This window comes from Lygodium microphyllum, chromosome 15 (assembly GCF_053477565.2).
Source record: "Lygodium microphyllum isolate KBCC chromosome 15, Lygodium_microphyllum_v1.1.10, whole genome shotgun sequence".
Lineage (NCBI taxonomy): Eukaryota > Viridiplantae > Streptophyta > Polypodiopsida > Schizaeales > Lygodiaceae > Lygodium > Lygodium microphyllum.
In genome coordinates, this window is record NC_141149.1 from 116878799 (window position 1) to 116893412 (window position 14614).

Consider the following 14614-nt stretch of genomic DNA (forward strand, 5'->3'; position numbering starts at 1 on the left):
ATCTATTCCTTGTACCTTTCCCACGAGATTGTCATCTACCTCAAAGCCTAATTCTCTCTCGAATTGGCCCACTAATCGAGCACGAAGTGTGGGAATCTTGTGCAATTCGCAAAGATCCAGGATGGCCCCCAAGCAAAAAATGACGCGTGTGGATAGGAACTCCACAATGAGCCACAAAGCCTCAAGCGAGGGCATCACTACCAATCCAGTTGTAGTACGACAAGACGTAAGTAATATATTTCTGAATTAAAGGGCTACTTGCTTTGATTTCCCTACAAGGTGCATTAGGCCGTACTATGCCACGCAAGAATAGGTTAATTGAAAGGATAAAGTCCATCTCAAAAATTCGAGGATGAAGTTTGTGAGGTCCTTGTACCAAGGGAAGTTAATTGCCCTAGTTGCTATGCGACAAATCCATGCATATCATAAGTGGCATATAATATTTCTAGAGTACTAAGCATTGAAAAGTCCTCGATTATTCTTTCTCTAGGACAATATGGTTAAGGCTCGCAAATGCACGTAGATGATACATGCATGGGAAAGATTATATAAAACATACATCGATGGTACACAAATTGACCTTGCATTAAAGTCTTCCTAATATCACAAGCTACTAGTTCATTGGGTTCTTGAAGTTATGCGTAGCTAGTACAAACAACCACCACTAGGATTATAACTATAATGCCTTGAGATCCGTCCGATAGTGACTATATTGTTTATCAATCCTATTCGGGGTTAAGCTAGATGCAACAACGACCTTAGGGCAAGCGAAGAGCTCAAGGGCTAGGAAACTCTAATTTAAAGGAAAAACCGATACTTTTGTACTTGTTGGGGAAAAGGTCAAGTTGTGGAACAAAATAAGTGCTCAATAGAACTTACATTCTTACATTGTTGTATGAGACCTTGCCATGTGTCTTAGGCAACGTATTCAGTAAATTTTGCATGGAACCACTTAGATCCCAAGGGGGAGAGCCAATATGCAAGGAAAGGGTTATCACGACTATTGTTACAATGTTTGGAAAGGAGTACCATTGTTTGTTGGTTGATTAAATAATGCCACAAATACTATTGCATTAAATTGACTATTGGGATGTGATTGGATGATTACTCCAAGTACTTATATTTCATAGTAAATGCATGACGGGATCTATGATGACAAATTGCCATGAGGAGTAAAGAAATGTTTTCCTGAAAAATGATATTAGGTGGATTGCCTTGATTGTGCTTGGTTCTTAATTGGATTAATTAAGGAATGATATTTTGCGCGGACAGACCATCTCCAAGGTTACGCCGCATTTCAACCCAAGAGAGCACTGCTCGATTCACGGGCCGAAGGTCGAGTGGTGAAAGGGCCAACTACAGAAGTTGTGTCTCACTCTTAGGATGCTTGGGGTCAATGGAGCTCTGGACACCCCTTGTAGAGTCTGGAACGGAGTTGAAGTCTGTCATGAGCCCAACGTCTGAAAGCGTTGGAAGATCCTATTCTAGATACTAGATGGAATTTATGGTGTCGTGTGATTTGGACCGGGTACTTCTGTTAGACAAAAGAGATACATAATTCTCCTGTATGGACAAGAGACAAAGATTAACTTGAAAATAAGGTAAGGAACTTGTTTATAAGAATGGCTCCTTATTTTGTTTTTGTGTCGGTGCTGTAAATTACGCGAATAAACCCTGTTCCCTAAAAGGCCTAATTAAGGAACCTGATTTTGAATGTCACACATAAATATGATAAGACTTAATTAGAAAACTAAAGCTATCAAGGAAAGCGAGTGGCCAGAACCCCGCCGAGACGAGTTTCTCCTATGGTTGGGTAGTCCCAGAGAACTAGGAGGCTTCTCACAAGGCTTTACCATCGTTTGACGTTTAGATAGTGCTAGGTTAGAACCCAATTCATGCCGTTTTTAGGGGACCGAAATGGGACTATGCCCTACAAGCAGAGAGGTCGAGCAGCACAACCCTCTCGTTTCCCATTCTCTTTGAACCAAGTGCGGTATGGGTCAACTTTGGCTTGGGTATATTTGTGTAAAGTAGGATGTCCGGGACCTGACACCACCAAGGACTTAGATTTCAGGTCGACCCTAGTGGGTTTAGTTGTAAACGTTCCGTTGTGAGGCGGACTCAGGAAACCCTAGGCAACAAACCTCGTAACATTCCATGGGAGTGCTAGGCAGCAAGGCTTAGATTCATTTCTTGATGGACCGCTAAATTGTGCTTGGACAGCCGAAAGGTGGACACATTACAAGACGCACTCTTCAATGCAAGGTGTCTTCAATCTTATGTGCCAGAGAAGAGAGTACTCTTGTCCATTGTCTCAGCACATTCATGCAATCAAGAACAAGAAGAATCCACCTACCATGGGATTTCATATACCGACTCTCTTACACTTCATGCTATCATATCCTTGTCCATGATGATATATATGTTTCCAATCTTTAGCTGTCAAGCCTCAAATACATAGAGTGGCCTATGCCTTGGCTCCAAGTGTAGTTATAGGGAAAAGACCTAGAACACTTCTCCTAGGGAAAACATCACCAATCCTAGCTTCTACATCCTTCCAAATCCTACCTGCCTTAAAGCACAAAACCAGTTTCTATTCTTCTTGACATTGTGGCTCACACAAAGTGTCACCACATCTCCATTGACTCATTTCTAATAAATTAAAATTGCTCCACAATGGGTGCCACAACTATACCAACTATATACTAGTAGGTATAACCATATAGCATCCATAATTCATACTCAACAATAATGCCTCTCATCCATGTTGGTGTCGTAAGTGTAGAAACATTAACAGAGACTTGGATCTTCACATGTATTAAGCTTGATTTCTTAACACTCTCAAGATGGGTCCTATATCTTACACTCTAAATAATATACTAAAATCTAATAGTTTTACAACACCCAAATCATTACTAAACATGTCAATGATCTAGTACTTGTGCTAATACAAATCAAACCAATTTTAGCTACTAGGGCCTTCACTCTCACAAAATGGTGGCGCAGTCTATACACTTTGTTCTTATATGAAAGATGAGTCTCATTGCTAACTACATCTTGTTCGTGTTTTCACAAAATATCATGGCTTCTCCATCCATGTACTCACCTAAATCAACCACTTCTGTAGCCAAACCACATCATGCATAGGCCATAGCGATACATTTGTACTATATCTTTGCACTAAATAATGTAATTCCATGTTGATTTTGTTGCTCCAAGTGACCACAGCATGCCCATGTGAGAATAAAAATACTGGTAGGCCTTATACCTAACACACTCCTAGCGCAATGAACATCAATGTAACCCTATAGATGTGCAGATGCCTCCCAATCTCATAGAAAATTCCAAGTTACAAAACGGACTTCACATACCTCAAGATGCATCTCACAACATGTGAATGCAATTCCCTTACTACTTGAAGCAATAGAAAGATCTCTACATTCTCTAGACTAAAGAGTGATCCACACCCACCACCCAACCAATAATGGGCTTCTAGCCATTACGCATGCCAAGGATAGCACCCACTCCATTGGGTTCTGGATTGGAGGGCATCTAGATATGCTCAATGTACATGCAAACGATTTATCCCGTTCCTAAACTTGACATCCTACAGGTAAACCAAACTTTTGAGTCTTCAATCCAAATTCAAACATGGGTTGCATAATCAAGGTTTAAAAGCCCTAAATACAAATAATGATGACCAATCTGCAAAGAAGAAGAGACTATTGATAATCTTCAAGTACACACAAAAATATCCCATGAGTGTGTAACCTGAAATGCTTCACGTGAAGATACTCTCTCTGTGCAATCACTCTCCTATAACTGAGTATTTATTGCACACATCAACATGACTCATGATCTCAATTGACTATGCTGTATGTATCTGTTTTTCACCCCAAAGAAGAAACATTGTTTTCCTTGTAATCGTCAATGTTTTCATTTTTGGTCAAGCCTCAAGTTCACTCAGCATAAATCCCATACTGGTCTGCATGGTGATTGCCAAGCAAGATTCAACATGAATCTCTCTCTCTCTCTCTCTCTCTCTCTCTCTCTCTCTCTCTCTCTCTCTCTCTCGTAATGAGTAGTTATATTATATCAAATCATATGAGGAATGCAAAAGTCACGGCAAAGAAGCAGAAGAATCTCTCTCTCTCTCTCTCTCTCTCTCTCAATTGTCACACAAAATGCACCCATATAGCAGCATCAACTGCATTTGGCAAGCTCATGCTCACCAACAGTAGCTACACAAAGTAGACAATAAAATTGTTGAACAAGTTGGAAGATCAATGTTGTTTTAACGATTAACCACTCTCCAATCATTCCCAAAAAAATCCAACAAAATGAAGTGCATGCCTAAATTGTTCTCTCAATCCAATCATATTACTAACTAGTAACTCCACTTGAAAAAACATCAATTGTAATCTGCTTGGCATGCGTGGATGCATCAGCAAACTAAACATCCAATACCTTCCTTGGGATTACAGATGCAGCCAGCATAAGCATGCTGCTCACTCATTTGTAAGCAAGTTTATAAAACAGTACTGCAGAGGTAAAACCACATTATCTTCCCGAGAGCTCTCAAGCAAAAAAATCCCATGTTTCCACATTCGAGCATTTTTATTTGCACAAACTTGTAAAAACGTGGGCCTCTAATGCATGTGTAGACAGATCCCTTCCCATTTGGAAAAAGCTTTGCTGCTTCTCAATTGAAAAATGTACAATAGCTCACTATATAACTGGTTATATGAGACAGTAAGCACAGACCAATTGAAAGAGACATTGCCCTGTTAACAACTTTGAAGTTTTACAAACTGGAGGGTAAACATGCCCACCTGCTCCGCTGACGTCTAAGGCATCTGCGGCGAGTTGATTCACCCCATGAACAGATCCTCAAAATATCGTGCCGTTGGTTCTCAACTTGACAGGACTTTGTCACTCCATTGGCACGTCCTTTTGTTCCTCCTTGTTTTTTCTTTGCACCCAAAGCTGTCTTTAAAGGACACTCATTTTCTTTCACAGGGGCAGAAGCAGGCTTTTCCATCACCTCTGTGGCTGATTGTATTAGTCCTTCAATGATCTGCAAATCCTCAGCAATGTCTTGTCTTGAGGCAGAAATCACACTTGGCATCACATCTCTCTGAAAATCTCTACCCATTCTCCGCCTCCTGGAAGATCTTCTAAGATTTGGAAAAGCCTGGCATTCCCCTGCTATCTGGCCCACCTTCACCACCTTTGTACTTACTATCTGTGTATCTGGGCTAACAGCCGTGAGTAGCAATGTGGCTGACTCAAACACATCAAGTTCTTCAGATGCCACAATCTTCTCCTGTACGTCCTCACTGATATTTTTCTTTGCTTCTTCGGGAGTAAGCCTGTTAAAGGCTTCATTTCTAGTAGATTTGATGGGTCTGGGATCTGTCTCCAATTTCATGTTACCAGGAATGAAATTAACAAACCACTCAAGTGATCTCTCTTTTGTGCATATTGCTTGGTCTGCAATGGTTCTTTTTTCTGGTTCTGGAAAAGAATCTGAAGCCAAGCTTAGCAAAACCTCTACAACTTGATCAGTGTGCTCAAAGACATTGGCTGCATCATTCATGGAGACATTAGCCTTGCTCAAGTCATCATGATCCCTATCATGTCCTTCCACAACTCCTTTAAAGACACCTGAAACTTTGAGTACAGTTGATCCGGTCGATGAATGTTGTTGATGAACATTAGCAGCTTCAAAGTTATTCTCGACATGATTGTTTACATCTGCAGTTGGTGACAAGGTTGGAACCTCAATTCTGTTGGGATTTCCTGAATCACAAGCTTCACTGCTACTTGTGTTTGAGTCATTCCTTGACCTTACAAAGGATGGAGAGCCTGCCACTTTCCTTTTTGAGCCTGTGACTACTGAATTTTCAGAGCTTCTACCTGCCAAGGGCTGTCCATCTGCATCTCCCAGACAAAAAGGAGGGCAATCTGCACCAGAGACACCTGCCTCTCCTACAATGACTTGATGGGCGACTGATGCTGCTATTGCTGAGTCATCCATTGAGCTGTGATTCTTTGTGTTATCCCTGGACTCAGAACTCTTGGCTTTTGTTAGTGGTTCTTCCGTTGAGTTAGACATAAACCACAAGGGAATTTTCTCCCTATTGGCTTGTTGAAGCACTGTGCTTCTGGTGGATGGTTTAGAAGATACAAATTCTTCCTTTACCACCTCCGTGGTAACCTGGTTCAGATCATACTGTCTCACATGCAGCATTCCTGCATGTGCAGCATTCAAGCTAGCAGTTAAGTTCAACTCATGGCTTACTGTCCCATATTCTTCCTTGAGAGCTTTGCATGTTGACTCACTTTTACTTCCTGCACTGGAGCATGGAAACTGGCATCGACTTTCAAAGGGATTGCCAATTCCCTTCTCAGACTTGATATTTTCCAAAAAAGGTAGTTCATGATCCTTATCAAAATGTGAACCTGTATCTGATAACTGAGATTCAATTCCCCCATTAATTACCAAACTGGGTCCCAACGTAAGCTGTAGGTTAGTTGGAGGTAGTGTAGATCTGAAAGTAGCTGATTCTGAAAGCAAATCTAATGTACAGTCGGTTTTGGAATAACTAATATCATCAGTAGGCAACAGCATGCCATTTGCACCCCCCCTCAGATTCTCCATAGAATTTGCGGCTTTGGTTACCTGTCCATCGTTCGATAGTAGCATGTGTATTGACCTATCACGTGAAACAACAGTTGGTTCTTTATGTAGATTATCCAATTGTGATAATCGTGGCATTAATGAGGAGAAACTATTCTGCTGAAGCCATGACTGAGATGTTGATGTATGATGAGTTTTTCCCAAGTCAAGTCCAGGACGAAACGCTGTTGGTGTAGAAATGGTTTCCCTGGCAGGAGTTTCCATACTCACTGTGGGTGTAGGTGCATATCCTGGTGTAAGCAATGGTGGGAGCAATGATGCATTATTCCCATCAACGTTGGTGTAAGTTTTCTCAGGTGCCATACTTGAAATATGTTGGGGCATTTTAGGAAAGCATTGAGCTGCACTTTCAATTGGAAAACATGAACTTGATTGCGACCCTCGTGATATTGTTTTCTCTTGATGCAAAAAGGCCTGATTACTAGACCATGAATCACCTGGCTTAAGGGAGTTAGAACAACTTCCTGTTGCTCCGGAAGGAAAGGCAAGCTTACTACTCAGATCAAGCTTTTCCTGATATTTTTGTGAATTTTGAGGCACAAATTGATCATGCAATCTTGTCGTTGAATCTGCAGAATTCCCCTGCACAAGGCACCAAATGAACTTCAAAATCTTTTCATTATCCACAATGTTTTGATCATGGTATAACCCACCACCACGACCAAGAATCAGAGTACATGGAATGGGACCAGGAATCATAGTGCATAGAACAGAAAAGTATACATGAAAAAAGACTCTTTTTCATAACAGGGATGATGGTACTAAATATATTTGGCGATGCCACATCACTAAAACTTATTGACAATCTTTGCAGCGTAAGATGATACAAGGCCCAAAACATATTCCAATGTAGCATTGCATGACACTCTCGTATGATTAATGCATGCTTGTGGAAGTGGAGCACCAATGATGATGCTTATGGAACACGTTCCCAAGTTCCTTAAGCCATGGAATGCAGTAGGACTATGGCAGGGATGCACCCACCATCATGACCATAATGGAGCATGCAGTAGTACTTAATCATGAAGCCTATTTACTTGAAAGTTATATTTACACTTCTTGCATACCCCTAGTTAAATTTGACATAACCTACCCCTCTCTCTCTCTCTCTCTCTCTCTCTCTCTCTCTCTCTCTCTCTCTCTCTCATGGACAGGAACAATATTGAGAGTGCACATACAGGAGTGCACATACAGGTTCCAAAATACGAATTTGGAAGCTACCTCCTCCTCCCTAGAAAGATGTATATGGTATAGATCAAGCACAGGACAAACCTGAAGGAACCAATGGGTTGCTTTTGAAACGTATGTTCCTGATCCATCATGCTTAGTGGGTTCCTGATCCAGTAATTGTCTATCCTTCCTTGATACCCGGGAGTCACTAGTATTTCTCCTGTATAACCATGATGGGCTGGTGCTCCCTGACTTGTTTTCGTGATCAAATCCTAAAATTCCTCCAAGCAGACTCTTGGTAGATAAGAGCTGGGAAGTGTGCCCCTGAACTTGTGGAGAACTACCATCCACTTTAACTGGTCCTGTAGGGAAGGAAGGCAGTTCCCTGTAACCTGTTCGATCAAGTAAGAACTGAACCTGTCCTGTATTTTCTGCTGGGTTTCTACTGTTACCTTTGTGAATTTCTGTACAAACATTAAACTTCTTCTCCATGGCTTGAACCCTCCCTAGATTTGGGTCAGTGTTTACCACTGAAACAGTGCTCTGGCCTGAATTTCGCCCACTACTGATTACTGCAGACTCCATTATAGTGCTTCCAGGCCTATGTGTGTGCTTCACTTCCTCCGCTTCAACATCCATATACTCTTCGCCAGGCCGTTCCAGGTCAAACAATCGTCGGCCAACTTTTTGACTAACTGTACAAATGGATTCCTCAGGACGGTGCACAAAATCCTGGGAACTGCTTGACTGAATCTGGTGCAGGTAGGAAGAGGCTTGCTCTGATTTAGGGGGCTTAATGTGAGTGAAAATGGGCTTCGGTTTGGTAGTAGGCATCCAGGCATGCCCTTCCCCTGGCTTGTAAGAATCTGAACTGTACACAAGCGAGCTGTTAGAAGATGGAGGGCAAGAAAATGCACAAACAAATGAGTCCTTGTTCCTTGATTGGTCCATCAAGAGTTTCTGCACTTGGTAGAGCCTGTGCAATTCATGCAGCTGTACAACAAAACAGACTCTTGTAAGCCTCCTGTAATGTGTTACCTCAAACTGTTGTCTGATAAAGGGAAGTTAGGGACAGAAAACGAAAAAACCTTTATCCTGATTATAATAGAAATGGTGAAAATTAAGCACAAAAGGAATTGTAAATTACAGACCTTAAGATATAGTCAAATGGCCATTAAGGAAATTCACATTGGCAATGCTAAGTAAATCACAGTTAACTTGCCTGCTCCTTAAAAGTCGACTCGTGTTGCAACATTGTCTGTTTCACGCTATCCATATTTGCTTCAGTGCTATGCTCCATTTTAGTTTTCTTGCATGATTCATAAGGCAGGTCTGTTCTCAATGTGGCTGTTACCTCAGGAAAAGCAGGCAACGCAAATACATCATCTGCCCTCGTCTTTGTATATGCCTTCGTCCGCTTACTCGATAGTAAAACACTCTTCATATTTGCTGTCGTCAAATCAATTGTGCAATATCACTGCATATAACATTATAGCTTTGAGAATCAGCAGACCCCCCTCAGAATAATAATCATAAACGAAGAGTTTAAACAGAAAGTTCATTATTTACAATGCAAAGAAGATGTGAAAACAAAGACACTGCAATGATCACGTCCAGATTGATACGCGTGCCCTAGAAAAAGGATCCAAGCATAGCATTTGACAGCTCCAAAAATGAGACACAAGACCTTGCTTATTTCAGAGGGAGCTGTACACAGACCAGTCATCTTGGCACAGCTGCCCAATCAGATGCCCCAGAGAGTGAGGAGCTTGGAGGGCAGCACGGAGAAATGGGAGTAGACGCAGATCAGAGGTCAAGGATTGTTAGATAAGCTTAGACTACGTTCACATGTACTGCACTGGTGAGCCTAAGCCTGTTGTTAGACAAGCCAGAAACATGTGCTGAAGGTTCTTCAGTAACGTACCCACATCAGGTGATCGCAAGCCGCAATTCCATTTCGACAGCCAAGCTCAAACAGCCTCATTGAGTTGTCAGAAACCAGCAGTGGAGCTCCCATGCTCGCAGAGTACCCTGACAGATCGTCGGACGAGAACATTGGCGGACTAGTTGCATGCTTGTGGCTGTCGTCCTATACTGATTCCGTGTTTCCAAGCCGGAGAGGGAGCCCCACCCTTTTGTTCAGTTCCTGGTCAGGTATCCAAATGCAAACATTGGGAGAACAGAGGCGTCTGCTGCATGAGCGGAGCAGAGCTGGGAGCTCAGCTTGTTTCATATCCCTACTCGGCCAATCCTTCAATAAAAATTAAGATTTTTTATTATAGGTTCTCTAAGGGGCAGGCCTGCAGCTAATGGCAGCAGGAGAGAGCCCCATGAAAAGCCCTGCTTGCTCTCTCTCTCTCTCTCTCTCTCTCTCTCTCTCTCTCTCTCTCTCTCTCTCTCTCTCTCTCTGTCTGTCTAGTGCGAGCAACCCATCAAATATTCTTGCAAAAGAGAACTGCCCATCAACTTGGCTGAAGTTGGACGACAAGAATCACGATCGCCCAACAGACCCAGAAAAGGCATAGGGCCGTGCTAGAGGCGTATGAGTCGAGAGCTGCAGATCTGGATTAAGAAAAGAGAAGGGTTGCCCGGAAAGCAGGACCTGCAGGGGCCGGAGGTGGAGGCGGGCATGCGTACGTGTGAGGAGAGAGAGAGAGAGAGAGAAACAGAGCAACCAGCAGCAGATACTGCACCCATCATTGCTAAGAAAGACGGAACGAAGAGGGTGATAATGATGATGATGATGGTGATGATGGGTCCTGCCGTTTGATCACGCCATCACGGGCTTATGCAAAAGAAAACCATTAACAGTTACCTGTTTATTTTTGGCCCAACAAATGGGGTTGATGCTCTGTCCATGCTTCACGAACCCAAAACCAAAAAAACAAAAGAGAAAGAAAAAAAACTGGCAGCTTTGAAAGACCCAGAGGCTACTACAGCAGCTCAGAGAAAATGGGGGAAAAGAATAATATGATCGGCATCAAAATTCTTTCTTTTGAGATTTAACTACATAAGCTATGTGGGTTTGATGCCGACTCCCGAGGCAGACAAAAGTAGCAAGAGAAGGAATTCAAGGAAAGCCTCTAAAGATGGGTGGATTCTCTCTTGCCTTCAGCTACAGTGACAAATACACGCACGCACGCACGCACGCTCTCTCTCTCTCTCTCTCTCTCTCTCTCTGTATCAGAGATGGAATTAAGCGCTGAAGGACAAAATGTTCGTCCATTCTATCGAATCGAAGTCCTGCCTCTCTCTCTCTCTCTCTCTCTCTCTCTCTTTGGGCAGAGCAACGGAGCTCTATATTCCAGTGTCTCTCTTTCTGTGTGCATCAAAGAGAATAGACCAATCGAGGGGCGCAGAGATAAATTGTTATTAATCCACGTGATCTAAACCCTTCTCTCTCTCTGTATCTGTCCCTCTCTGTGCAAAGAAAAAGTGTCAAATAGAACTTCTAGCATGGCTAAATCGCAAATACATTAGCGCTCTCTCTCTCTCTCTCTCTCTCTCTCTCTCTCTGGAGTCGGGGTACAATTTGCAAACAAGCGCACAAGGAGGTGGGTGTGATCGGCTGATGACTGACTGAAAACAGTGGTTTCATTCACATGATGATGTGTCTGAATCTCTGTTAGACGCAGAGCCGCTAAATTGGCAGAGGAGAGATAATTGGGGGTGGGTCCTATGATGAGAGGGTACTATATTTGTCCCAGATCTTGCTTCGCACATTGGTTGTGTGTTGTTGTGTTGTGAGAGGCTGTGGCAAAGGGGGGAGGATATCCGACATGAATGGGGCAGCCAGGCAGGAAAGAGGAAAAACATCCAATTTAATACAAAACATTAAAACATTTATTTAATATAAGACATTAAAGAACCGAAAAGATAGAGAGGGTGTGTGCAGTGTGCAGTGTGTGGGGGAGAGACCATGATTCATGATGTCTGCATGACCTCTAGATTCTGGCTTCTTCACTTGACACTGTCACTCGTGGGAGAGGATGAGAGTCATGTCATCCCATGTATCAATGAATGTCCTTTTTGCTAACATCATCCTCTCTCCTATCCACCCTCTCTCTAGATAGGAAGTGGGTCCTTCATGTGGAGAAGCACCACTTAGAGCCAAAGGGTGGGTCACATGGTAGCACAACGAACAGGCCACACTGCAAACTAACTTTCTTGAAGTCTTGCCATTGAAGTCAGCCTCATGTAGCACATTCTTCAACATTGATTTCCTTTAAAAATTCAGGCTAACTTTACCTTGTAGGCAGTGTTCATTAAAAAAACATGTTTTGGAGCTACGAACCCTCACACAATTTGCAAGTTTTTTCTTAGACTTTGTAAGTTTTTGGGTCATAATATAACTATCTTTTTCTCTAAAAGTTCCAAGGTTTTTCTTTCAAATTCGGCAATTCACTGGACACTAAACCTTGGATTTCATGAACACCACACTTTTAGTCAAGTTCTTAGTATGGCCCCACCCATCCACATTGTTTCAATTGTTGACAATTGAGATCCTTTGAGCATTCTCTTTAAAATGTTTGAGTTGGTCTCTTTGATGTTATTATGGTTGCTACATAAGAGCTACTTCCCATGTGTTAAATTATCAAAGCACTTCAATTACCTCAATTGGTGGGTTTGTTTCATATTTTATCTATTACGAAACAATGTTGTATCAAATTATGTTCATACAAGAGGACACTCGCACTTTTTTTTAAAGGAACACTTGCGCAAGTCAAGTTTTTTCTTTTTGGGTTGCCAAGGGGCCATGAAGGATTTTGGAAAAGACAGAGAATGAAAAAGCAAAGGCAAAGGAATAGAAAATAATTGAGTTGTGAAAATAATATAACAAAACCCAAGCTATGGTCATGTCATGTCTAAGGATAATAAAGAATTTAACATGGACAAGAATTATTATTCCTTCCTTTATGTATAAGTAATAAGTAATAGGTGATTAGTGTAACAAAAAACCAAGGTTTATTGTATGATGATTGCAAATTTTTTGAAAGACCTTAAACATATGAAGTAAAAGGGTCAAAATATCAAAATATAAAAGAAAATAAAACAAAAGCAAACAAAGGATGCATCAAACATGAGAGGTGCAAGGGTCAATGCAAGGTTTGTATGAAAGAGCAGGAAGTGAGGACATGGCACCTACTAACGTACATGGCAAGGCTCTAACACCAAGAGTAGTGCACTAAAGAACCTCAAGTAGCTAAGACACATAGCCCTCCCCCCCCCCCCAAAAAAAAAACACCCAAAACGCTCATGTAAGAGGAGAGCCATCCTAAATGGTCTACACTTAACAAGCCTAATGGAGAGTAGAAGGTGAACACAAGAGCTCTCATGATGCTATGGAGCTATCTAAGCTTGACTTAGTGATCATGAAGAAGCAAAGAACCCCATGTGAGGTGGCCTACGGGCACACAAAGAGCCGAGGAAAAAAAGTTCTCATAAAAGATTTGGCAAAAAAGGTCTTGTGAGGCTCAACCACTTTCTCCCTAGCAAAGCTCCACAATTGTTGCATCAAACTAATCTCATGCTAGCCTATTTTTTACATCATGGGGAAGCCCCCATGTGAATATAAATTTGAATGCTAGTTTGATGAGACCTACCATGAAAGAGCCTCGCTACAGCATTATGATTCATTAGCAAAGGGTTCTTTTTGGCCTTAGGAGTACAATTGAATACTAGAGAGCATCGTTGGTCACAAAGGTAACTTGGTTTATACTATACCTTGGTTTGTTGATTTCTCTCTACAAGATATACTGTAGCATGAACCTCTAGTCTAGATTACCTTCCTTTCCCTTCTTGACTAGATGGATGGGGATGTGCGAGCTTTTGTAGAGGTGTTGGGCCATGTGCTACATGTTAATCCTTCTGTTTCCAATGTTGCTTTGAGATTAGAGATGTGGACATGCATGTTGTGGAGGGAATAGTCATATGGGCCCCCTAGGGCCATAGACATCTTTAGTGCTAATAGGATCAAGCTATACATGGAGGCTAGATTCCCCCTTTCTGAATTCCTACTACTTATGCAAAGGTGCACGTCACTATGCAAGAGATTGCCCTCAAAAACAGAAGTGGAAGGTGTGTATCATGGCTAGAAATGGCGCTTAGCAACCTAACCTTGCCAAAGAGTGATAAAAATTGCTAACATGTAGTAATAGGCTCACCTCGATAGGTGGGGACTAAGGAAGAAATCAATGGATTCATCAAACTTGGCAAATAGAAGGTTGTTGCTTTGGGCAAAGCCATGGCAAAGAGGAGGTGGCTTCTTTCATTTGGGACAAAAAGATAATAAAGTCCTTCTTCTTATAAGGGGAAAACAAAGGTTACTAAGAAGTAAGATAAGGCCAAAGTCACAAGGGCATGAAGCTTCTTTTGGATCACAATATTTTTGCTACTCCACAAGATGAGATTTTTATTGAAGAATAGCATGGCCTCTTCACCTAAGTTAAGAACTTGTCTTGGAACATCTTAAATTTGTATTCGATAGACAACATCATGTCTTGTGAAGACAAAAGAAAGCCATTAGGGTTGCAATAGCCTACATGGATTTAAGGTGTTTGGATGAGTTGAAGTAAGAGATAAAGCAGGAGTCTTATTACTCATAAGGAGGATCTTAAAGCATTCTCTAGTAAGGATAGATGATGAGGGTGGATTCATTGTTGTCCAAATAGAATTTAAAAAGAAGACCATCATTGTAGTCTCTATTATGTGCCCACCTCATTTGCCTTAAGAGCTAGAAAA

The 14614-nt window shown here is 41.8% G+C and overlaps 1 protein-coding gene across 2 annotated transcripts; it reads right to left on the reverse strand.

Moving 5' to 3' along the window:
• Positions 1-4358: 4358 nt before the first annotated feature.
• Positions 4359-11455, reverse strand: LOC148024959 (uncharacterized). Of its 2 annotated transcripts, XM_087694642.1 has the most exons (5): positions 10689-11455; positions 9798-10124; positions 9096-9350; positions 7976-8866; positions 4359-7285 (listed from the first exon to the last, which is right to left on the reverse strand). In XM_087694642.1, exons 3-5 carry the CDS (start codon positions 9315-9317, stop codon positions 4805-4807), a joined length of 3594 nt encoding a protein of 1197 aa, XP_087550768.1. In that variant the 5' UTR covers positions 9318-9350; positions 9798-10124; positions 10689-11455; the 3' UTR covers positions 4359-4804. The 2 variants fall into 2 exon arrangements, with proteins under 2 accessions (XP_087550768.1, XP_087550767.1); XM_087694641.1 differs by having other exon boundaries at positions 9798-11455.
• Between the last annotated feature and the right edge of the window lie 3159 nt (positions 11456-14614).